This window comes from Lynx rufus, unplaced genomic scaffold (genome assembly GCF_022079265.1).
Source record: "Lynx rufus isolate CCGP_SWC_20201006 ecotype Redwood Valley unplaced genomic scaffold, mLynRuf1.p SCAF_1, whole genome shotgun sequence".
Taxonomy (NCBI): domain Eukaryota; kingdom Metazoa; phylum Chordata; class Mammalia; order Carnivora; family Felidae; genus Lynx; species Lynx rufus.
In genome coordinates, this window is record NW_025814823.1 from 66,785,320 (window position 1) to 66,808,930 (window position 23,611).

The 23,611-nt window shown below is 37.7% G+C and overlaps 1 protein-coding gene across 1 annotated transcript in view; it reads left to right on the forward strand.

Annotated features, from left to right (window-relative positions):
* The first annotated feature begins 503 nt into the window (after nucleotides 1–503).
* The window catches only part of GPR180 (G protein-coupled receptor 180), a 34,211-nt gene continuing 11,103 nt past the window's right edge, over nucleotides 504–23,611 (forward strand). Inside the window, exons 1-6 of the mRNA XM_047081057.1 lie at nucleotides 504–679; nucleotides 3,317–3,475; nucleotides 11,439–11,639; nucleotides 18,034–18,214; nucleotides 18,359–18,408; nucleotides 21,586–21,743. Of these exons, the coding sequence (XP_046937013.1) occupies nucleotides 535–679; nucleotides 3,317–3,475; nucleotides 11,439–11,639; nucleotides 18,034–18,214; nucleotides 18,359–18,408; nucleotides 21,586–21,743 (894 nt within the window). The 5' untranslated portion in view covers nucleotides 504–534. The remainder of the gene's footprint in view (nucleotides 680–3,316; nucleotides 3,476–11,438; nucleotides 11,640–18,033; nucleotides 18,215–18,358; nucleotides 18,409–21,585; nucleotides 21,744–23,611) is intronic.

A 23,611-nucleotide genomic window follows, 5' to 3' on the forward strand; every position in this document is an offset into this window, starting at 1 on the left:
TAAACTTGGACGAGTACAGTTACGTGTCTTTGAGACATTAAAGCGGAAACGTCCAGCAGGTTGCATAGGCACCTAGAGCTCTGCCGGGGCTTTCCTTTCTTCGCCAGAAACGGTGCCATCGTGCGCTTCTCAGTTCTTTCCAATTTCCACACCCTCCACTCCCCCGAGAGCCCCCGGGAGCCGCGGAGGCGATCCCACGCATGCGCCGTGGCACCACGCACAGAGACGGAGGGGGATACTTTTTCCGTAACCTGAAGCAACATCCTTCTGAGTCTCCATAAAAAAGGCGGGAACTAGCCAACAGGCTGAGGAGTGATGGGACGCGCGCCTCCGCACGTCCCGCCCATTTCAGCCTCTGATTGGTGGATGTACTTGGCTCGTGGTGGAGGGACCTGCCACATAGGCTGTCAGTCTCCCGGGGGCGGGTCCGCGACGCCGGTCCTGCTCCCTCCTCCCCCACCCCCGGCTGCCGACGTGGGGAAGGCGGCCGCAGGCTGTTAGGGGCCGGGGCGTGGGTCCCGAGCGGGAGGGGGGATGGGAGGCCTGCGGCTGCTGGCGGTGGCCCTCACCTGCTGCTGGTGGCCGCCGGGCGGCCAGGGTAAGACCCTGCGGGGCAGCTTCAGCAGCGCCGCGGCCCGAGACGCTCAGGGCCAGAGCATCGGCCACTTCGAGTTCCACGGTAGGTGCGGGGGCGGGGAGCGGGATGCAGGCGCGTGGGCCCATCTCGCGGGCCGCGCCTCCCCACCTCGCTTCAGGAGGCCTGGAGCCGGCGGCGGTGACGCGGGGACCTCCCCCCTCTCCCAGCCCACCCGGACTCCAGCGTCGCTGGCAGCCCTCCCCCGACCGCAGCTGCCGGAATCTTGGGCTGCTCGAATGCCAGCTCTGGTGTTGCTGCTCCCCACTCCCTAGTCTGCACCCTCCCCCAGGAGTGATTGTGTTCTGCGCTTGGAACGCCGCTTCGCCAACCCTCCCCACACGCACGAAAGTACGGAGACTCTAATGCATCTTTCGAGATCCTTCCCTCAAGGAAGCAGGGTTTGCTCACCCCTGACTCAAACTGGTTGTAGACACTAAGGCACTGTACTTACGCGTTCATCGAAGCCCCAGAACTTAGATTTACTGGGTTTAGTTTTTGTTTTTAAGATCAATTTGCTCTAACCTCCTTGAAGCAGAGAAGTGTGGGAAACCAAATAAAACACCTGCTAATCTGGTGGTCACAATTGCTAGGTCAAATCGCCTAAAGTAGGAGATTGACTCTGGACCAGGAGGCCCGGAATTAACTTGACAGAAATGCTTGTAAGTGGGTCCTGGGAGCTTCATAATTTGTATCCTGTCTGGACCTTCTGAAATGAGAAGTGCATTTGATTCGTACTTTCTGGTCTCCCTCAAAAATCAATAATTCTTGAATGAATGAATTTGCAGTTCATTCTAATTTTTGCTTTATTTGCACTCTCGAAATTTAAGTGATTTTCTTGGTATGTACTCTTGCTACTCTATTTGACTAGTACTATATTGCAAATAATTATTTGCCTTGATGAGGTTGGGATCCTTGATTAATGTAGCTTTTAGCATGAAAAGACGCAATGTCAGACTGTGGTCCTAGAGAGGATTCTTAGAAGATAATAGGAGCAAGAAGCTATTTTGTGTAGGGAATTTAAAGTATTGGGAAGGTACAGAATTGGTGACGTAAAGGAAGAGGAACCTGAATTTTTTTTTTTTTTTATACTCAAAGTGTTTAAAACAACTGAGAAAAGAAAAGCAACCCAGTTTTCCAAAATCCAGTGTGGCACAGATCTTGAATGAAGAAGAAACTCTAGAAACGGTTTTGTTATTATATTTTAGGTCACATTTTTAGTTTTTTTAATCAACTGGCTGTAACTGTACTTTGAATATTGACAGTGATAGTAAAGACATTACAATAAATGGCACAACCTGGACAGTGCTGGAAAATCTGGGCTATATGGAAGCTACAACCTGGATTATCACTCAAGACTAGCAGAGGACTTAGACAACCTGGATATTTCATGATGATATTTCATGAATATCATCATGATATTCCATAAACATGGAGGAGAAACATACGTTGGGAATCCAGGTGTTTTAAGGAAGATTGAGGAATTGAGTGTTCAAGTATATTCACACACACACTATCATTGTGTGTATTTATTACCAATTTTCAGTGAATTTGAATTCAGTAGAATAATATTACTAAATTACACTGAAATAATAAACTCTAACTCAGTGCAATTTAAGATGGTAAGCCTTTGAGTCACTCTTAAAATTATTGATAATTTGGGGAAACCTGGGTGGCTCAGTCGGTTAAGCGTCTGACTCTTGGTTTTGGCTCAGGTCATGATCTCACAGTTTGAGGGTTCGAGCCTTGCTTTGGGCTCTGCGCTGACAGTGCAGAGCCTGCTTGGGATTCTCTCTCTCTTGCCCTCTCTCTCTGCCCTCCCCTGATCTCACTCTCTCCCTCCCTCAAAATAAATAAACTTAAAAAAAATCAAAAATAAAATACAATTTTTGATAATTTGTAATGTGATCAATTTATGTAGGAGACTTGGACATTCTTTGATACATACTGTACGTTTAAATTTATTTAAAATGTTTAATTAGAGTAAAATTATAATAAAGTGATGACAGCAACAGAAGAATATATCTTAGAATGAAATAAGTCTCCAGCTTTTCTTCTCACCTAGAGGCAACTACTTTTTACCATTTCTGTTAGGGCCTTAAATGTAGTTAGTGTGTGCAACCAGGCTTATTCTGTAGTGTCTTACAGTATGTATTGTTCTGAAAGTTCTTTTGTAAAAGTCACAGATGTCACATTTTTTTACATGGTCTAAAATGTCTACCCCCAAACTAATTTATTTAAACTTTCTTGCTATTAGCTATGCTTATTTTTTACATTAAAAGTATAGCTAAATATTAACATACATGTTACTTTAGAAAACAAGAGCAACTTTGGTGGGAAATTGCTGTAGATGGTTTATAAACAAAGATTAAAGCCATGTGGAGTGGTTCTAAAAATGAGGCAAAAATTCTGTGACAGTGAATGTCCAGATATAGTGAAATGTCATCAGTTTTCCTCAGAAGTAGATGGAGACACCACAGGTTAAGTTTGGATAATTAATATGAATAGTCTCTTGACTTGCCTGTGAATAGGCTGTTCATTCTCATGTGATCTACCTAGTTAAGTGAGATTTAAGAAAAACTCTTTAAATTCCTGTCTTGATAAATACAGATGTTGAATTGTCTTGTCATTTCAGTTCCATACAAGACCAAACTCATTGATAATTTTTGTTTTAATGTCAAGGTGACCATGCTCTTCTGTGTGTCAGAATCAACAACATAGCAGGAGCTGTTGGGAAAGAAGCTAAACTCTACCTGTTCCAAGCCCAGGAATGGCTAAAGCTCCAGGAAAGCAGTCATGGTTATAGTTGCAATGAAAAATTGTCCAAAGCTCAGTTGACAAGTGAGTATCTCCTTTTTCTTTTGATCATTGGATCTGTTTTTTGACTCCTGAATGTTGAAGTCTGTTGTTTATATACCAAGATGTTTCATGACACATCATGCTTTGATGACATTTTGTCTAGTACATTTTAAGCTGAAGTTTAAGGAAACCAACTTTTTCCTTGATCAAGGGGTAGAATGTCTTTTCCCTCCCTTTATCATTAAAAATTTTTTAAAAATATCTAGCTAATTTATAAAGGCATACTTTCATTCATTTGGACTTCTTACAAGTCACATAATTCACACCAGTATGGCAAATATATTTTGACCCAGTGGCAGCATGGAATGAATGATAGCATTTGTTGAATGCTTATTATCTGCTAGCACTGAGCAAAGCACTAAACATGTATTATCTCAGTTAATTGTATAATTTAGCCCAAGTGATGCTGTTTTGCAACATGTTACTAGAACATGGGACCTAATCATGTGGTGACACAGTATGTCATCTTGGGATGTACAAGCACCACATCATTTGTAAACTTCTAGATTTGCCTCTAGAGAAGCTCTGCTTTTATTATCCTAGTTGCCTGTATCCTGGAGCCCTTCCATTCTCATCAAGACTATCCTATGTATTAGGGTGCACTATCCAGAATTAGTGCAACTCTTTTTAATTTCTGTATAAACGAAGGGCATATACCATGCTACCCATGTTACCCACTGGAAGTTAATTGGTTGTAGAAGACATGAGAAATGTGAAACTTCCATTAGAAGAAATAGGAATTATCCCTCTCCTCTCTCCCCTCTCCCTTCTGTAGGGAAACAGAATTATCCCTCTGTTTCCCCTACTGTCTTCTGCATATCAGTGAGTCTCTGAATCTTCTTTTAATTAGTCAAGTAAAACATTGCCATTTCTAAACTTTCAGCCTTCATAGTCTTAGCAGCTCTCTTAGGTCCCTCATAAGGTAGCTAGCTACAGTAGGATTAAGAGTAGAAGACCCCAGTCCTTGCCACCTCGTGTAGGGATCTCTTATTTAGATTTATGAGATGGCATTAACAGTATGTTGAAGAAGTCTCAAATGACTGGATTCAGATATCAAAGAGACAGTTATATAAACTTATTTACCTCTCCCTTGAATTTTAGAACTAACCTGGGAAATTTGTGCAAATGCTCATTATCAGTTATCTTTTCCTTTCTATACCAATTTGGTCATCTGAATGTTCCACATATGTATAAAAAGTTCTGGCCTTCCATTCCTACTTCTTATAATGTCCCAAACCAATTCATCCTCTTGCCCATCTAGACCTCACCGTCTTCCAGTGTTCCCTGTTTCAGGAACCAACACCACCATCTATCCAGTAAGCAAGCTAGAAATCAAGGAGTCTTCCAACACTCCATCTTTGACCTCTCCATCTCCTTCCAGTCTATCAGTGAGTGACCTCTAAATCTCTCTTGAATTCATCTACTTTTCTTCATCTCTGCCTCCACCACGTTATTCCAGTCTGCCATAATTTCTTGCCCATTGCAGTAGTCTCCCATGTGGCCACTGCTGCCATTCTGGTGCCCCCCGGAACCAGAGTGATCTTTCTGAACAGAGATCACGTCACATTCACTTCTTACCACACTCATAAATCTGTCTTTTTCTACTGCTGTTAGGACAAAGACATGCCTCCTTAACCTGATTAGCAAAGCCATCATAGTCTGGCCAGTGTTTGCCCCCCAGTTCCGTCTCACAGCATTGTCCCCTCCTGCCTCATTTTATCTGTGGGCTTGTTCTATTTCAGTGCTACTCTGGGCCTTTGCACAGGCTTTTCCTCTCTTGTTCTTCCTTCCCTTTTTGGTTCCTTCCTACACTAAGTTAACATGTGAGTTTTTATAGCTTGTTTTCCTCCACAACACATATTATAGTTACCGCTTTTCATTTTATTTATTTGTTATAAAATCAGCGAGAGAAGCAAAGCTCTTCTAGCTTGTTTTCCTCCACAGCACATATTATAGTTACCGCTTTTCATTTTATTTATTTGTTATAAAATCAGCGAGAGAAGCAAAGCTCTTCTGGTCTACCCATTCACTCATGCATACACTGGGCACTTTCATGCTTCATGTACTAGGCAAGGATAAATCAGGGACTAAAATACACTCTCTTTGTCTTTACGGCTAGTGGGGGTCACAGGAATGAATCTGATCAATGTGAATAAATATGAAATTGCAATTGTGGTAAGTACTATGGATGCTAGTCACATGGTGTTAGGAGAATGAAAACTTATGTCTTTGTAGCTTTTACTAAGTATTTGTAGGATGAATCGTCATAGAGCTTAGGGCTTGAAGGGCTTTTGGTTTTTGGTTTTTTGGTTTGTTTTAAAGTTTATTTATTTAGGGGCATCTGGGTGGCTCAGTCTTTTGGGTATCCGACTTCGGCTCAGGTCATGATCTTACAGTTTGTAGGTTCGGGCCCCGCATCGGGTTCTGTCCTGACAGCTCAGACCTGGAGCCTGCTTCAGATTCTGTGTTTCCCTCTCTTTGCTCCTCCCCACTCATGCTCTGTCAAAATAAATAAACGTAAAAAAAATTTTTTTTTAACATTTATTTATTTTTGAGAGAGAGGGTGCGTGAGAAAGGGACAAAGAGGGAGAGAGAGAATCCCAAACAGGCTCCACCCTGACATGGGGCTTGATCTCACCACTGTGAGATCATGACCTGAGCCAGTATCAAGGGTCAGATGCTTAACCAACTGAGGCCCCCAGGCCCCCCTTTTTTTGTTTTTATTTTAATTCAGTGTAGTTAACATAGTGTTATATTAGTTTCAGGTGTATAATATAGTGAATCAACAATTCTATACACTACTCAGTACTGATCATAATAAATGTTCTCTTAATCCCTTTTACCTATTTCACCCGTCCCCCCACTTTCCTCCCCTGTTTGGTCTCTGTAGATGAGAGTCTTTTTTTCTTTTTTTGTCTCTTTTTCTTTGTTAGTTTGTTTTGTTTCTTAAATTCCACATATGAGAAAAATCAGATGGTATTTATCTTTCTCCTGACTGACTTATTTCACTTAGCAGTAACTCTCTAGATCCATCCATATTGTTGCAAATGGCAAGATTTTATTTTTTTCATGGTTGAGTATTATTTCATTGTATGTCTATACCGCATCTTCCTCATCCATTCATCTATCAATGGACAGTTGGGCTGCTTCCATAATTTGGCTATTGTAAATAATGCTGCAGTAAACATAGGGGTGTGTATATATTTTCAAAGTAATGTTTTCATATTCTTTGAGTAAATACCCAGTAGTGCAATTACTGTATCATATGGCAGTTCTGTTTTTAATTTTTTGAGGAACCTCCATTCTGCATATAGTGACTACACCAGTTTCCATTTCCAACAACAGTGCATGAGGGTTCCTTTTTCTCCACATCCTCGCCAACACTTGCTATTTCTTACATTTTTTTTAAACCATTCAGGGAGGTGTGAGATGATATCTCATTGTGGTTTTGATTTGTATTCCCCTGATGATGAGTGATGTTGAGCATCTTTTCATGTGTCTGTTGGCCATCTGGATGTCTTCCTTGGAGAAATATTTATTGGTGTCTTCTGCCTATTTCTAAATTGGATTGTGGTTTTTTGGTATTGAGTTGTATTATGTATTTTAAGTTGTTTATGTATTTTGGATACTAATCCTCCATCAGATATGTCATTTGCAAATATCTTCTATTTAGTAGGTTGTCTTTGTGTTTTGTTGATTGTTTCTTTTGCTGTGCAGAAGCTTCTTATTTTGATGTAGTCCCAATAGTTTATTTTTTCTTTTATTTCCCTTGCCTCAGAAGACATATCTAGAAAAATGTTGCTTCGGCCAGTGTCAGAAAAATTACTACCTGTGTTCTCAAAAATTTTTATGGTTTCAGGTCTTCAGGACCCACATTTAGGTCTTTAATCCATTTTGACTTTTATTTTTGTGTCTGGTGTAAGAAAGTGGTCCAGTTTCATTCCTTTGTATGTAGCTGTCCAGGTTTCCCAACACCATTTGTTGAAGATATTGAGGGTTTTTTTCTGGTTGGTAGGCTGATTGCTTTGTATTTGGTACCTCAAATTCTTTTTCTCTCTCCAGTAAAAACTTATAAGGCCATTTAAAGCTTTGACTTCTAGGAATTGATTTGTTTTTTTATATTACCTTGTTAATATTATACCATACCCTGTATACATTTGCAAAAACATAATTTTTATATCAGTCATATACCTTCAGTCCCAGAACTTATGGGTACAAGGAGACAGTACGGTGTGATGGAAAGGCTGCTAAACTGAGAACTATGGCTTGTTTTCTTTGAGCCTCACTTTACCTATCTGTACATCAGGAAAGTTGGGTTAGTTTTTGCTAAGATTCCCAAAAGTCCTAACCTGATGTAATTCTAAATATAACTCTTCAGGATGGAGTTGAATCTATATAGGGCTATAACTTATGTAAAATCTCTAGCAGATGTTTCTTAGACTATTTTTCCTTCTTTTCTGTTCTTCTGTTGAGTGCAAGGGTATTATTGGAATGGAAGATCTCAGGTAATAAGAATTTGTGGGGAATGATGATTGTTTTGTTAAATTTGGGGACCTGAAATAAATTAAGTACTGGTAATATATATATATATATATCGCTTTTTACAAATCTAATCAATTCTTTTCCCAATACCAAAAGCCAAGTCTTAAGAAAATCTATATTCTCTACCTTTTACATATTAGTGGTCATATTTATAGTATGTTATTATTTAGAGGCTTTGGTGCGTTGAAACACAAAACATATCCTTAAATGCATGACAGTGTAGTAGTACCACATATTTTTAAGTAATTTCTTGTAGAAATATTCTCATTTCCTGGCCATTAATGAGACTTTGAGGATTGAATAGCCTTTTACCTACTTGGTAATGTGTTCCTTAACTGTTTCTAACTCCTTTGAAAAACCTTGTGACTGTGAACTATGAAAAGACTAGCAGATTTGAAAAATCCTGTAGTGTCAGATGTTGCTTGTGAGTATATATATTCCCCCAAATTAATGTTTGAGAAATTATTTTTCTGTCTTCCTTTTTCCTCTTTCAGTAATGTTATAAAACATCAAATTTTAAAACAATGGTAAAAACTATTTTGTAGGTTTTTAAAGCAAGCAAAGGAGACATTTAAAAGCACTGAAAATTACAACTGTATGTAAAAAATATTTAACAAGGAGGTTTGGGGTAATTTGCCGTCATATTACAAGAGCTAAATATTTTGCATATAAAACATTTTCAGTATTATCTTTTTACATCATATGCATAAGATTTCCCTTTGTACAATTGATGTGTTTTATAAATCATTTAAAGATATTAGCATTTTATTATTTTGTGTATTTTTGTTAACAGTATTCATTTTCTTTAATAACATGACTCGGCAACTAGCCATTTAACGTTATTGTCTGCAATTCAAGTTTTGTTAATATTTGAGATACTAATTACATCAGCATAGAACATGCATGCTGTGTGGTAGTCTTTTGTCTCAAAAACAATGAACATACAGTTTTGTGAAGAGGTTTGTTTCCCAGGCCTGCTAAAAAAGGCCACAAGACAAAAACTGAAGGCCAGTATCACTTTTTGAAGCACACTTTTGTTTTTATTTGATGTAAATCTGCACAATTGAAAATGAAACATTAAAGAGTATATTGGTGAAAAATATAATAGTTAATTTTTATTTTTCATGTCATCTTATCTAAGAAAAAAATCACAAGTGATGAAATAGCAAAGTAGCAGAACCGTTATATTATGAGGTCCAAATTATGTCATTGTGAGCTGTACAGTTCACATGCCTAATTTCTGAACCACTGGTGATCATATATTGAATTCTTGTTAAAGGTCTTCAAATATTTATCAGAAACTAGAGTCTTTGCTACTCATTTCAAGAAGCTATACAGTAAAAATGAATAAATAAGTAAGCAAAAAAAAAAAAAACAAACCGCAGTATAAATGCCAGCCAATTTAAGATAGCCCCCAAAAAACAATGCTGTGGCATTATTAATAAAATCAGCTTGTCCGCTTCAACTGCTGTTAATGAAATTCCCAATTGTAAAGTTTTAAGTCCTCAAAATTTGAATCCTGACTAGATAAATCTGTATCTCATTTTAAAGACCATCCATAAGTAGTATTTTTTAAACATTTTGTTAGGAACATTTCCATTCATATAGATATGTTGAAAGTGTAGTACAACTAACATCTGTATATCCTGGCTTAGATTCAATAATTGTTAGTATTTTGTTACATTTGCTTCTTATTCGTACGTGTGTGATTTTTGTTTTAAATCACAGCATAAGAAAATAAGCTGTGGATGTCATGAGCAGTTTGCCCCAGCATGTATTTTATAAGAGTGAGGAAATTCTTCCGTTAGCATTACCATTATGGTGCCTAAGAAAAGGAATAAGTTCGTAATATCCTCTAAAATCTCTTCCACATGCAGATCATCAAGTTTATCTCAACAAGTGTCTTTTATTTATTAAAAAGTATTTTTTCTTCAATTGAGAAAAAGATCATGACTAGCTGGCCTGCTGTGGGGGCAATCTAGAGTTGGAGATTGGGCCCATCACTATCTTACATTTTAAGAATACTTTGTATAGAATCAGACTCTTTAGGTAGGATTTTTATATACTGTCTCATTTGCTCCTGACAAGAACTGTGAGCCAGACAGGTCGGGTACCTTAATTTTACTACTGAAGAAGCACATTTCGAGAGGTTAAGCAATTTATTTGCTGAATCATGAAGTTATTAAGTAATAGCACCAACTCTGCTACTTTTTTTATTCTATAGTGTGTTTGAGACATAACCCTCCTACGTGAGAGTACCTCGTAAGTCAGAATCATAGTTTCAGATTTGGAATGCATATTAGACATCATTAAGTGTTTCTCAGAAGGGGTGCTGTTGACATTTTTGGTGGAACAGGTCTTTATTGTATGAAATTTTACCTTGGATTACATGCGGTTTGGCACAGACTCCCTCCAAGGACCTTGTCCACTATTGTGACAACAAAACTGTCCCTGCACATTTGCAAATGCCCTGGAGGGGAGCAGGATTACCCTGCATAGAGAACCATTTATTGGTATAACTACCTGTTTTAAAGAAAGGAAAAGGAGAATTATCCTTTATTCAGCACCTACTGTATGACAGGTACCATCATACGTGACTCCTATACCTCAGTGCTTTCTTCCGCTCCTTGCTCCAAGTATTATCTCCATTTTACAGATGAAGAGAGTAAATGTCATTGCTTGTACATCTTGCCCAAGTTTACATGGTAGGTAAGTATTGGAAGCCAGGATTCAAACACAGATCTGTGTGATGCCAACTTTCATGAATCTCCCCGTTCCCCCATGATATAGACCGGGCCCAGTATGACAACTCTTACGTTCCCATCATTTCTATTTTTCCACTTTGAGTATCTTTTTAATGAATAATCAACGAGAAAAAGATTTTGGAAAATCGTTTGAAGGTATATGTCGGTCATAGTTTTTAGATACAGTGATTCCGAGTTGAATGCTCCATTTTAAATTTAACGCAAATATAATTTTCAAAAATGTCTCTGCAGCGGTTACACAGCTTTGTGAATGTACTTAATGCCACAGAACTGTACACTTCAAAATGGTTAAAACGGTCATGTGTTAGGCATGTTTTACCACAATAAAAAAGAAAATATTTTTAGTGTTGCTAATCCACATGAAAATCTTGACATACTTAAAATTCAAATTCAGAATTTCATTGAAACCATTCTACTCATTTGTGATGCTTCACAGGACTTTTATAATGACTCCTTTGGTTAAGATAACATTATTTTTATCTACCTTAGGATTTACAGACCTTATTCCAAAACTACACCAGGGGTTTGATTTTCAAGGTAATAAGAACTAAACAAAACTGCGAATTGATTATATGACTAAAACAACGAATACATTTGCGAACTTTGCTTTGAAAGTGCTATTTTCTTTCTCTTCAAAGTGGCCATGAATCAGACTGAACATAATCTGACTGTGTCCCAGATTCCATATCCACAAACGTGGCACGTGTTTTATGCAGACAAGTATACGTGCAAAGATGACAATGAGAATTCTCTGGCAGAAGATATCCCATTTGAAATGATGTTACTAAACCCGGATGCCGAAGGGAATCCATTTGATCATTTTAGTGCTGGAGAATCTGGTAAGAATATATACTCAAATGTATGTTCTAAGTATAGAAAAAGAATGATGCACAAATATCTTCATGTTGTGTTTTTAGAATATTAAAACTTAAAAGCAACTTAAGTGTGTAGTAGTAGGCAGATGGTAAATGAATCCTTTAATAGCATTTTAATAGCTATACTATTAAGTTAAAGAAGTAGAACGCTAAATTTTATATTTTACGATTTCAAGTATGTTACAGAATGCACAGAATTAAGCAGAGAGAAGTACAGAAATATTAACAGAATGTTTCTATATTTTGGGTGGTAGTATTATGGATGATTTTTAGTCTTCTCTATACATTCTAAACCTTTTTTTGTTTTTATGATAACGTAGCATTATTTTTATAAACAGAAAAATGTTAATAAATTGAGCAATCTAAATTAGAAAACCAATTTTTAAGTGAGATAGAAACTGACCTACTTTTCCCAACTTGTTTAAACAGATTAGGGATTATCTTCATAGGAGCTTGCAACCATTTTAAGAGTGATCAAAGTTTATAATGTTTTCCAAAATCAGAATTACTCCCATAAAATATGCCATCAAAATTTTAGGTCGTGGGGCGCCTGGATGGCTCAGTCAGTTAAGTGTCCGACTTCGGCTTAGGTCATGATCTCACGGTTTGTGGGTTCGAGCCCCGTGTCGGGCTCTGTGCTGACAGCTCAGAGCCTGGAGCCTGCTTCGGATTCTGTGTCTCCCTCTCTCTGCTTCTTCCCCATTCATGCTCTGTCTCTCTGTCTCTCAAAAAGAAATTTAAAAGGTTAAAAAAAAATTTTTTTTTAATTTTTGGTTGTGTATTGCTCTATGGAAGTAAGATTCCTAGCCCAGACAGAAATGAATGACTTCTTACGATTAATGATAGACATGCTATAAAGTATTCTAGCAGACTTGTAAATCAGCGTGTCAGAATGAAAACTAAGATCTGTAGACTGTCTATCAAAGAAAAGGATTAGGAGTTTACTTCTTACTGAGTTCATTACCCATTTGGAAGACTCAGTCTGCTTAGAGAAAAATTTCAATCCCATTAAATCTCATTGACCATCATGGTTAGTGGGTATAGGAAGAACAGGAATTGAGGCTACATTAGATTAAACCGGTTGTTTAGTTCAAAGTGTAAATTGTCACAGCTAGAAATGTAACTCGAGGAGCATGTGTTATGGGCAGTAGGTCACCAGTAACTTAACATGTGGAAAGATGAATTTTTTAAACTATCTTTTAGTCTAAAAACAATGTTTACATAGTGACAGAGTGCCAAACATTTTTAAATAGTTAAAAAGTTCTTTCTGTGAAGGAAATGACATAAGGGTAAGCCACTCAAGTTGTTTTTGAATGAAGATGAACTTAAAAGTTAAATTTTACTTAATAGTGCTTTGGAGCAGTATGGATCATTATTGGAAGTTAATTTAGTCCTACTGTTTCTTTTATCTTTATAACATTTTCTGTATTGGGAAACGCATTGATGAAATCCAGGTCTACTGATAGCATTGGATGGACAGTTGGATTAAATTGCTTGTATGGTCCCTTTTAACCATAAGTCTTCACTATTTCCTATGACACTAATTTTTAGGACTGGTAAAGGCTCAGAGGGAAGTAATGCTCTGCTGTGGTCCCTGGATGTGCAAACCCTACAGCCTGAAGCGGAGTTCAAATCTAATAGCCCTTTCCCCTCCTGCCCTTCCAGCAATATGGCTTCAATTCAAGAGGTGGTTTTATTTATTGTGTGGATCCATGAGACTCTGCTACATCCTGATATGCTTTTTTTTTTTTTTGGCTTCCTTACCCAGACTCCCATTTTTGGTCTCTTTCTCATTCCTAATTAGACTTCTGAACGTTGACTATAGGCCATAGAATGATCACGTTTGTGGCCTGTGCCACTGAACATCAGTCATACTTGCCCTGGCTCACCCTGAACCCTGCCTACATCTTCCATTGTTTTTCCCAGCATCCTGAATTATGGCTAGCTTTGTCTTTAGTGTTCATACAAACTATTCCGATTCAGCTCTTAATCCTGACTCCTTCTGACCTACCTTCTCCTATGACTGATTTTGATTTGATGCTTATACTTATGTCTAAAACCTGTCTTATACTAGAATGGAGAAAGTTACATTTAAACAACGGGCAAAATGTCACTATAGTATGTATTTTCATTAAGCATAGGATTCTGTGCAAGGCTAATCTGTGGGGATTGATTATTAACAAGTGCCAGAAATACTCAGAAGTATTCAGATTTGTTATATAGCTGGCTTCATTCCTAGGGATCACATCATTTTATTGATTAAAATGCCTAGGAGCCTTAAAATATGATTAATTCCACATTGCCATGAGATGTGATGGTTTACATCGAAGTCTAAATCAGTGGTTCTCAACCCATCACTGTGCATCTGGAGAGCTTTAGAAAATATATAAATGTCCACCCTCTGAGACTCCAATAGATTGGCTTTTGGAGTGGAAGCCAGGCAACTATAGTTTGTCAGAGCTTCAAGTTGACTCTAATGTACAGAACCAGTGACCTAAAAGTCCATATTCCACATTGTTTTGGTATTGTATTGGTTTTACAGTACAGTCTTGAGAGGGATTCTTCCTACAGTATAGGAAGCCTCAAGGTATGGAATTTATTTCCAGGGAGTAATCCCCAGTTAGTTCGTCTTAGAAACTTCTTCTCATTTGTCTTTCTTTCCTGAGTAGGGAAAATTGATTTGCTATGGTTTTTACTGAGAATTGACTACTAAGCTGTATGTCTGAGGGGTTTGAATTACATAACCTGGTGCGGATAGCTGCAATCAATGCTACGCATTATTCTGGTTAGATTTTATCATTTGTTTTCTTTCAAACCAATTACGTGTTTTGTGTCTATCAAACTTCGGTTAAGCTCCTATTTCACAGATTGGTCTAGGTTAAAAAAAAAAAAACCATTAAGGCAAGTATGATGCCACTTGACAAAACACTACATAGGAATATTATGCTTTAAGGTAGAATAAAGTAGAACTGCTTCTTAAAAAAATTAGAATTTTTGTTAAAAAATCAGCACTGTACCTGTGTGTTGTTAGAGACGAACAGAAGTAGACTCCTGAGAGTTAAAGCACTATCATCTGAAGTAGACTGGTTTTCATCGCAATAATATTATAATATTATTCTCTGTTATGTCTGCCATCTCACTGTTTTTTCAAGATTCCAGATACTAGTTCTGGTAACATGTTGGCATGCTTTTGGTTGAAAGTAACAGAAAACTCGAATGCAGGTGGTACAGACAATGAATGAATTATCAGGCAGAAATTAATTATCTTCCATAACAAGAATTTGTGAGGCTTCCTCATGGTGGTTTAGTCAGCGTGTCTGTGTCCTCCTGTCTTCTGACTGTCCGCGTTGTCCATAGGCTAGCTCCCTCGTGTTCAGAGTTAACTGCGGTTCACTGTGTGGGCATCGCATCTAGATAACGGCAAAATTCAGTATCTCTTTTGAGAGCAAGGACACCTTCCTCAGAGGCTCCCTCGTCGCACTTCACTGGGCAGAACGGGGTCACATGCCTTTGCTCTACAGCATCCTAAGAGAAATGTAAGTGAAGGTGTCAAAGAGGGTAGACCGACGTGTCAGAGTAAAGGGTTAGGCTTCCCTCTTACTGGCAGGAGTGTTGGAATTTCTGTGATCAGTTGAGACTGATCCAGATCCATCTTGAAACACTTCAGGGTGGTGTGGACACCGGGGCTCTGAGGCTGCAAGCGGAGCGGGCAGGCGGGAGTGGGCCAGTGCCGCGGCCATGGCCGGTGACTCTCCCCTTGTCTTACCCTCTTTCCTCTCGTCTCCCGTCCTTCAGCTGGAGCTGGGTTTTTCAAAGCTGTGCTGTAAGTTTTCTTCCTGCTGAATTTGGCCAGCGCTTCTTGCCGTGCAGCTTGCCTTAAAACCCACACGTTTTCTCATAACGCATGTGTTTGCCGCCTGCTGCATACTCATTTGATGGCACTTTTCTTCTTCCGTATCTAAGTGAGAGTTAGTGCCTGTTTTAGGATTAGAATCTAATCTCACGGTGAACAGATACAGACTGCTTTCTTGTGATGGATGGTGGCAAAATAAAAATTGATCACTGAAGAGGAAAAAAACCACTTTTTTTTTTGAGAGCAACTTTATTTAAAAGAACAGTGAGTGCAGAGTCAGCATTTTATCTTTAGACTGTCTTGTGGACAGGGTCAAGGTAAGAATAATTTATGCAAAACTGAATGAACAAAGTACAGGGCACAGGTGTCCTGAGCTAGTTCAAGTTATTTAATATATTATCTGAATGAAATAATTTACTACTTACAATGTTAGCTTTTCTGGAAGGTACACTTAATCTTGAATAATCCTAAAACATTTTTTTGCTACTGACATGCTTTCAAAAGTATCCTCCTCCGATATTATTATTCTGTTTACTCAGTACATAGTCTGAGGATTTTCTTTTCATGGTAGATTTGTAACCTAATGGAGTCTGAAACTTTATCTTGTAATGGATATTCTGTAAAGCATTATAAATAAATAGAATGAAAGAATGCCATAATTAAGTCTTCATACTAAGGAGGAAAAATAATGAAGATTCGAAAGGTAGACTAGCATAAAGAATTTTACTGACCCAGTGATAATATATTTAGCGTATTTTCTGTCTTGTTCCATTACTATAACAATTCTGGGCTTATTGTTCCATTATTTCTAAAGCTGGAATACTTTTCTATGTAAGGAGTTTAAAAAGAAATTATGCCTCTTCAGTTATTTGATCTTCTCTTCCTAAAGTCTAAACATGCTTTTTCACCTGGAGGAGAGAAATGAACTAGCGACGTTTATATACGTAGAGCAGGAGAGACACCCAGTGGCTGAAATACTTACCTTTTTTTTTTTTTTTTTTTTTTCCTCCTGACCATGCCAAAAACATGATTGAGATCGAACTGTTTATTGACTGTTTTTCCTACTATTTGCATCTTCTGGATTGCTTTTTCAAAAAGAATACTCCTTTCTCTGCCTGTTGATTGGAGTTTACCTCAAAGGGGAAGCTAAAGCAGAGTCGGTGTTCATGATCGATAGAGGTGATTGGGGTTTAGACTGTTCGTCCCCAGGCTCAGGAGAGGCAGCTCTGCTCACAGCCACCGTCACTAAGCACCAGTGTTGTTTAGATACAATATAAAATCATAGTATTATAGACTAGCTAGCCCTCTGGTTTATGATAAATTTTTTCCAAATTTTCTGAAAAATAACACAGCTCAAAGATTCCAGGTACTGCAGAAAAAGGGGTATTTCTCTTGTGGCTGCACAAAGACTGTACTGGCAAGCTGCTAGTAGGAACTAGAGCCTGCTTAATGACTGGCACCGTTTTTAATATAAAGTCTGTTCACTTACTTGGTTCTTGTTACCAAGCAGCTCCCTTTGCTCTTTGGAAATTTCTGCTTACTCAAAATATTTCTTTCACTGTGACCTCATTCGACTTCTTTGGTCTGTCCCAACATCAGCTCCTTTCAACTCCAGTTTCTATTGCCCGATTCTTTCCATGTTTTGTGGTTTGATTTCCTGAGAGAATATGATTAGCCTAACTTACCTTGGAGAACTAAATTAGACTGGTGGCCAGTGGCTCGTCTTTGGATTGCTGGCCATCTGGTCAGGTGTTAAACAGTTTTAAGTCAACTGTAGACTGGAGGCTTATGGTCTCCATAGGATTTCCTTTTTGACAAGAGCTGAAGACAGTTGACTTCAGAAGGGGACTCTGGTCATAACAGGTATTTTGAAACTCTCTCCAACTGAAAATGTAAGGTAATGGTACATTTCAGAGTTGTATTTCTGCATCAGAATCACCTGATGGGCTTATTAAAACACAGCTTGCTGGTCCCCTCTCCCACAATTTCTGATACAGCAGATCTGGGATGAGGCCCAAGCATGTGCATTTCTAACAAGTTCCCTACTGCTGCTGCTGGCCCAGGGATCACACTTTGAGAGCCATTGTCAGGGTATATTAAAGTGTTGTTGACTGAATCTGTTCCTAACTTTCATATGGAAGTAATCCACTTTGGGGGTAAAAAGTATGTCTCACAATGCTGAAATCCTTGTTTTTACTGTTTCCTAACAAAACTGTGATCTTACAGTTAGTCTTCGGGCTTATCCCCCGGCCGCTATGCTTTTTTATATATTGACTTTACCTGCTTTTAGTTTAATCTGCCTTCTTATGTTTAAATCTTTATCCCACAGTAAAAAAATTGTTTTAAGTTTCAATAATTTCCCTTTTTTTTTCCTTACAAAAGCGAATGCTATGACTCCAGTGAAAAAACAAGTTTTAGAAATATATTGGCAGGAAGATTTGAAAGCAACCCTGCACTGTAAGTGGCTTTGTTTGACTGAAGCAAGCTCCTTTCTTCTCTCCACAGGGCTACATGAGTTCTTCTTCCTCCTAGTCCTTGTGTACTTTGTGATTGCCTGCATTTATGCTCAGTCATTGTGGCAGGCTATTAAGAAAGGAGGACCCATGCACATGATTTTAAAGGTCCTGACAACTGCATTGCTGTTACAAGCTGCTTCGGCTTTAGCTAATTACATTCATTTTTCCAGGTAACTCCAAACCACTAAAACTGTGTTGTTCATCATTATGTCTAATTAATCCTAATTAGTTCACCAAAATTATGCCTGCTTTGATTACGAATAATCTTTTCACATTTGTAATTTACACTAATACTCTTCTCTTCAATTCCTCAGTTACTCCAAAGATGGACTAGGGATACCTTTTATGGGAAGTTTGGCAGAATGTGAGTATCTTTCTGAGATTCATTTTTTAAAACATAAACTTGCTATCTGTTTATTGTTTGTTTTCCTTTTTTGTACATTGTTTTTTGTCATAGTACAATTTTTCTATCCAAGGTTGGTTAGAATTCAGCTCAACTGAAAACAGGGTTACAGATTCAGTTCCCGTGTGTCCTGTTTAACTTCTTTTTAATTATCAGCCATGTGCGTCGTTCTTCATTGTTTTTGGAGCATATTTATATACATTCTCTCACTTTAAGTAAAAACTCACTGAAGTAGATACAGTTAGCCCTATTTTGCACATAAAGAATCTGGGCTCGTTGACAGGAAGTACATTTCCAAATGTCAGCAGCTTTTGAGCGGTAAAGACAAAAGTCAGACCCAAGTTTTCTGATCCCAGAGCTGACATTTGTAGTCCTATTTTCAACCCTTTTTTGACTCTTTTTCTATTTCTGACCCAGAGCCATAGAGTACACCTATAAGTGAACTGACCTCACATCTCGTTCTTTTATTTGTATGAGGAACTTTCATGAAGTAATTTTTCAATTAAGCATGATGGGAAAAATAGTCAAGATTTGCTCTAAAACAGATTCTGAATATGAAACCATTCTAGGATTTACTTTTTTAAATATTTCCATAGTTCTGGTCTCCTCTCTCTTTAATAGGGTAGCTTATGGTAATCTCTGTAATCATCTGAAGACCCATTTATCCTCATCTTGCTGCCTGCCTTAAGATTCTAAACCTTCTAGAACCTGTTTTCCTAGTGAAGAGAATGTGTGCTGGTCACCTCCTGGCCACGAAAAAGAGTTGCTTCTTTTTGAACGTTATTGAGAACTCTGGTTTCTCTTGCTCTTCTCTTGTCTCTTAGGCGACTTAGGATGTTTAACAAAACCGTAGAATTTTAAATCTGAACAGAACCTTAGAAATAATTTAGCTTATGCATTTTAGAGAGGTAAAACACACAAAAGCCCATCACGGGCAAGCTATTACCAAAATCAAGGACTTTTGGATTTTTGTGAGTGTCTGCTATATACAAAACACTTTTTTTTGGCTGTCTGGCATCTTCACTGTAGGTTTAAAAGCAAAAGGTTTTTTTGTGTGTGTGTTTTTAATTACAATAAATCAGCGTTGCTAAATTTTGGTGTTCTGACAACAAGTTTGGTTTAATGATTAAATGTCAAGATTTTTAATAAAATCACACAGAATGGGATTTTTGTGTGATCTGCTTTTTTTATCTATAGTTATTTTTCAGAAACAGATAAGCAGTGTTCTACCTATGCTTACAGTTATGGTATTCTATCAATATGTGTATTACTTAGTATACAGAGAAATGAGCCAGAACATCAGGGTTCCCCCCCAGGTATTTGTTTTTGCTAATTAGCAATTTATGCAGGAATATTTCTTTGGCTGGCTTCTTTAAGTAACTGAATATGTATTTGTGAGATGTTTAATAAAAGTATTTGGCATCACTGTCACTTGAAATCTGTGGTGAAAGAAAACTGCTTGATCTGAAAGGTCATGGCATTTTGTACCATTCAAATGTCATGATAGTTCATTATCAGAACTCACTATTATAAGTATATGAGCATAAATGTAGAGTCTTCAGTTTTAATTTAGAGGGCAGAACAGTGGTCATTATATATCTGAAGAGGTGTATCATGAATAGGTTTTCAGCTTATAAGTTGCTAATATGTTATACCACAGCTAGTTTTATCCATTTCTACAAGAATATCTTTATATGAAAGAAATAAAAGCTGTAAACATCCAAGGTATGGATGGCAATTTGAAGAAAGTTTCACTTTGTTCAATTCTGATCATGTTTGTGCCAAAGTCGGTATCAAAATATACTATGGTGAGAAAGTGATCATCTTTTTTTTAAAATCAATAAATACCAGCTTCCAAAGTAAAAATGCACGGAACTTGGAGTATTTGGAGATTGTTGTTTTCTTGAAGCTGGAACCGGATGTCGGTGGTCTCCTTGCTACTTGTTTAAAGTAGCAGCCTTTCCCTGCAGTGTACGTGGTGGCCGCCTGGTGGCACATCACACCAGGGCACGGATCATTTCGTTTCGTTTGTCTTCCGGACTCAACATCACCGAATGCTACAGCAGCCGTGCATTTTGTTGTCATGGCTATTTCTTGCTAACAGTTTGAGAAAATAAGTTCACACTATGTAGTTCAGCCATCAAAAAAAAAAAAAACTAACAACCTGGAACTGAAGACACTAGTATGCCCCACATTGCAGAAATTACATTTAAAATGTGTTTATTTTAATAAGCAGTAAGTTACAGAGAACAGTATTATGTAGTTAGAAAAATTAAATGGGAAACACAAAGATTTAAAGTTAGTCTTTTTTTTTAATATGAAATTTATTTAAAAAAAAAAAAGAGGGGCGCCTGGGTGGCGCAGTCGGTTAAGCGTCCGACTTCAACCAGGTCACGATCTCGCGGTCCGTGAGTTCAAGCCCCGCATCGGGCTCTGGGCTGATGGCTCGGAGCCTGGAGCCTGTTTCTGATTCTGTGTCTCCCTCTCTCTCTGCCCCTCCCCCGTTCATGCTCCGTCTCTCTCTGTCCCAAAAATAAATAAACGTTGAAAAAAAAAATTTTTTTTTTAATAAATAAAAAAAATTAAAAAAAAAAAAGAAATTTATTGTCAAATTGGTTTCCATACAACACCCAGTGCTCATCCCAAAGTTAGTCTTTTTTTTTTTTAATTTTTTTTTTTCAGCGTTTATTTATTTTTGGGACAGAGAGAGACAGAGCATGAACGGGGGAGGGGCAGAGAGAGAGGGAGACACAGAATCAGAAACAGGCTCCAGGCTCTGAGCCATCAGCCCAGAGCCCGACGCGGGGCTCGAACTCCCGGACCGCGAGATCGTGACCTGGTTGAAGTCGGACGCTTAACCGACTGCGCCACCCAGGCGCCCCCCAAAGTTAGTCTTAATAGAGATGTATAGAGAAAGAGAGAGAAAGAATATTGCCGTTAATAAGAACTTAAAGGCAAAATTTTAATTGTTAGAGTTCGACGTGGATATCTCTAATTATTGAATTTTATCAACTTCTCTTTGAAAATGCCTATCTTTTTGTGTTTAAAAAATAACTGCTTTATATTCTCAATACAAAAAAGACCAGATCCTTTGTGTTATGAAAACTTGGTTGACTTTGGTTTTCATTTCCCATTTAGTTTTTGACATTGCTTCCCAAATTCAAATGTTATACCTGCTTCTGAGTCTGTGTATGGGTTGGACAATAGTGAGGATGAAGAAGTCTCAAAGCAGACCTCTCCAGTGGGATTCTACTCCTGCATCCACTGGCATTGCTGTATTCATTGTCATAACGCAGGTGAGGATTGATCCTCAGTGTTTGTCCTTTGCAATATGCAGAAATGCAAACGTGAATATGTCTCATTTCAAAGGTAAAACTTGGGACCCATGAGCAATTTGTCACTTTAAAGTCTTTTCATCTTCTGAGTGCTAGTATAGATTGCAGAATGTAATTGTAATTTATCTGAATTTGAGATTTCTCTCAGCTTATTCAAGTGCAGAATGCTTACTATTAGGTTAGATTCTCATTTCCTACTTAATAGCTTTCTTTTATATTTTCTAACACACATAGTAAGTATTCAACATTTTAAATGAGTGAATCAATGAATCTGAGATTCATCCATAGGCATGGATCTTTAGGTCCAGTTCTGCTACTTTATACATGAAACAATTCAAGTGAATATCTGAGATTAATGAAAAAGCAATTTACAGAATGAGAAAGAATGGGATCTAGTTTTTGAGAACAAATGCAAAAACAAATATAGTCCTCTTAGCCCTTTTTTTGTTTGTTTTCTCTTATTCTCAGATCTCAATATGCTTATATGCAATGGAGTTTATAAAAATTACAAAGAAAGGTATAAACAAAAATTTATACTGAGTTTGTGACCACCATTAGCTATAGATGAAAATGAAATTTACATCTGGGCTCTGCAGAGGACATTATAGTCTAAGTTTTAATGCATTAAATAAATTGAAAATTTCATTAATGAAGGATAAGACCTGTGCTTTATTCATCTTTATACTCATAGTATTTATTTAGTATAGGTGTTGAGTGAAATACGTGTATTGAATTTCATGATTGATTTAGAAAGAGACCATATGACAGGTGGTAATATTTATAAAGGAAATAATGCCCTTCTCAGGCATTAGATGGAAAGGCTAATGACAACTGAATTAGAAATGATAAGTATAAGGGCAAGATTCTACCAAGTTAATGTTTTTGATCTAGGGCTTATGGAGACTAGTGTTCATATCAGGCTAAATTCTCATTTCTCAATAAATAGCTTTTTTAAAAACTGAATTTTCATGATTTCCTTATAATGTTAATCCATCATCATAGACAAATAGGAATTGAGAACTGAGATTATGACACTTCTCTAGAGTTTATGTCAGCGTTTATGACGAATACATGACACATGACCCTGGTCCTCAACCAGCCAGACAAGGAAGGTGAATGAGACTACATAAGTACAAATACACATGTATATTCCACAAGTCACACGCTAGTATACATATCTGAAACTGTGGGGTTTGAGGATGTAAAAATGCGAATCATAGGAAATAATAGTTCTTTTTTGTTGGTTTTCTTTGGGGTTAATTAACAAATAGAAATTGTACATTTTTAAGACATACAACTTGATGTTTTGATATATGTATGCATTTTGAAATGATCACCAAAATCAGGCTAGTTAACATATCCATCACCTCACATAGATACCAGGAGATAGTAGTTTACAATAGGACTTCTTTTTATACAAGTTAAGTTTAGAAATGCAGGTTAGGGAATCATATGGGTATAGTAATTTGGTGGAGTGAAGAAATAACACTTCAGTCATGGAGAGCACATCTTCACCCTAAGAAGGAAATGTAGATGTGGGGGATGACAGAGAAATTCAGCTGTCAAGCATAGAAGCAGGAAGATTTCAGAATGAGAAGAGGAAGGGGTTTCTGACAAACCCCATAAAGTCTAAGAATTGGATTTAATAACTGAATTTTGATCTAAATTCTTTGGAAGCCACTGAAGACCACTCTAAGGGCCGAGCTGGCAAATCAAAGAAACACGGGGGACCCCTGACATGTGTGATGGCAAAAATATTATAATAGCTTGTGATCAGTGTTTAGAAAAGATGGAGGGAAAGTGATTTCTACAAAAGAGCAAAACACAGA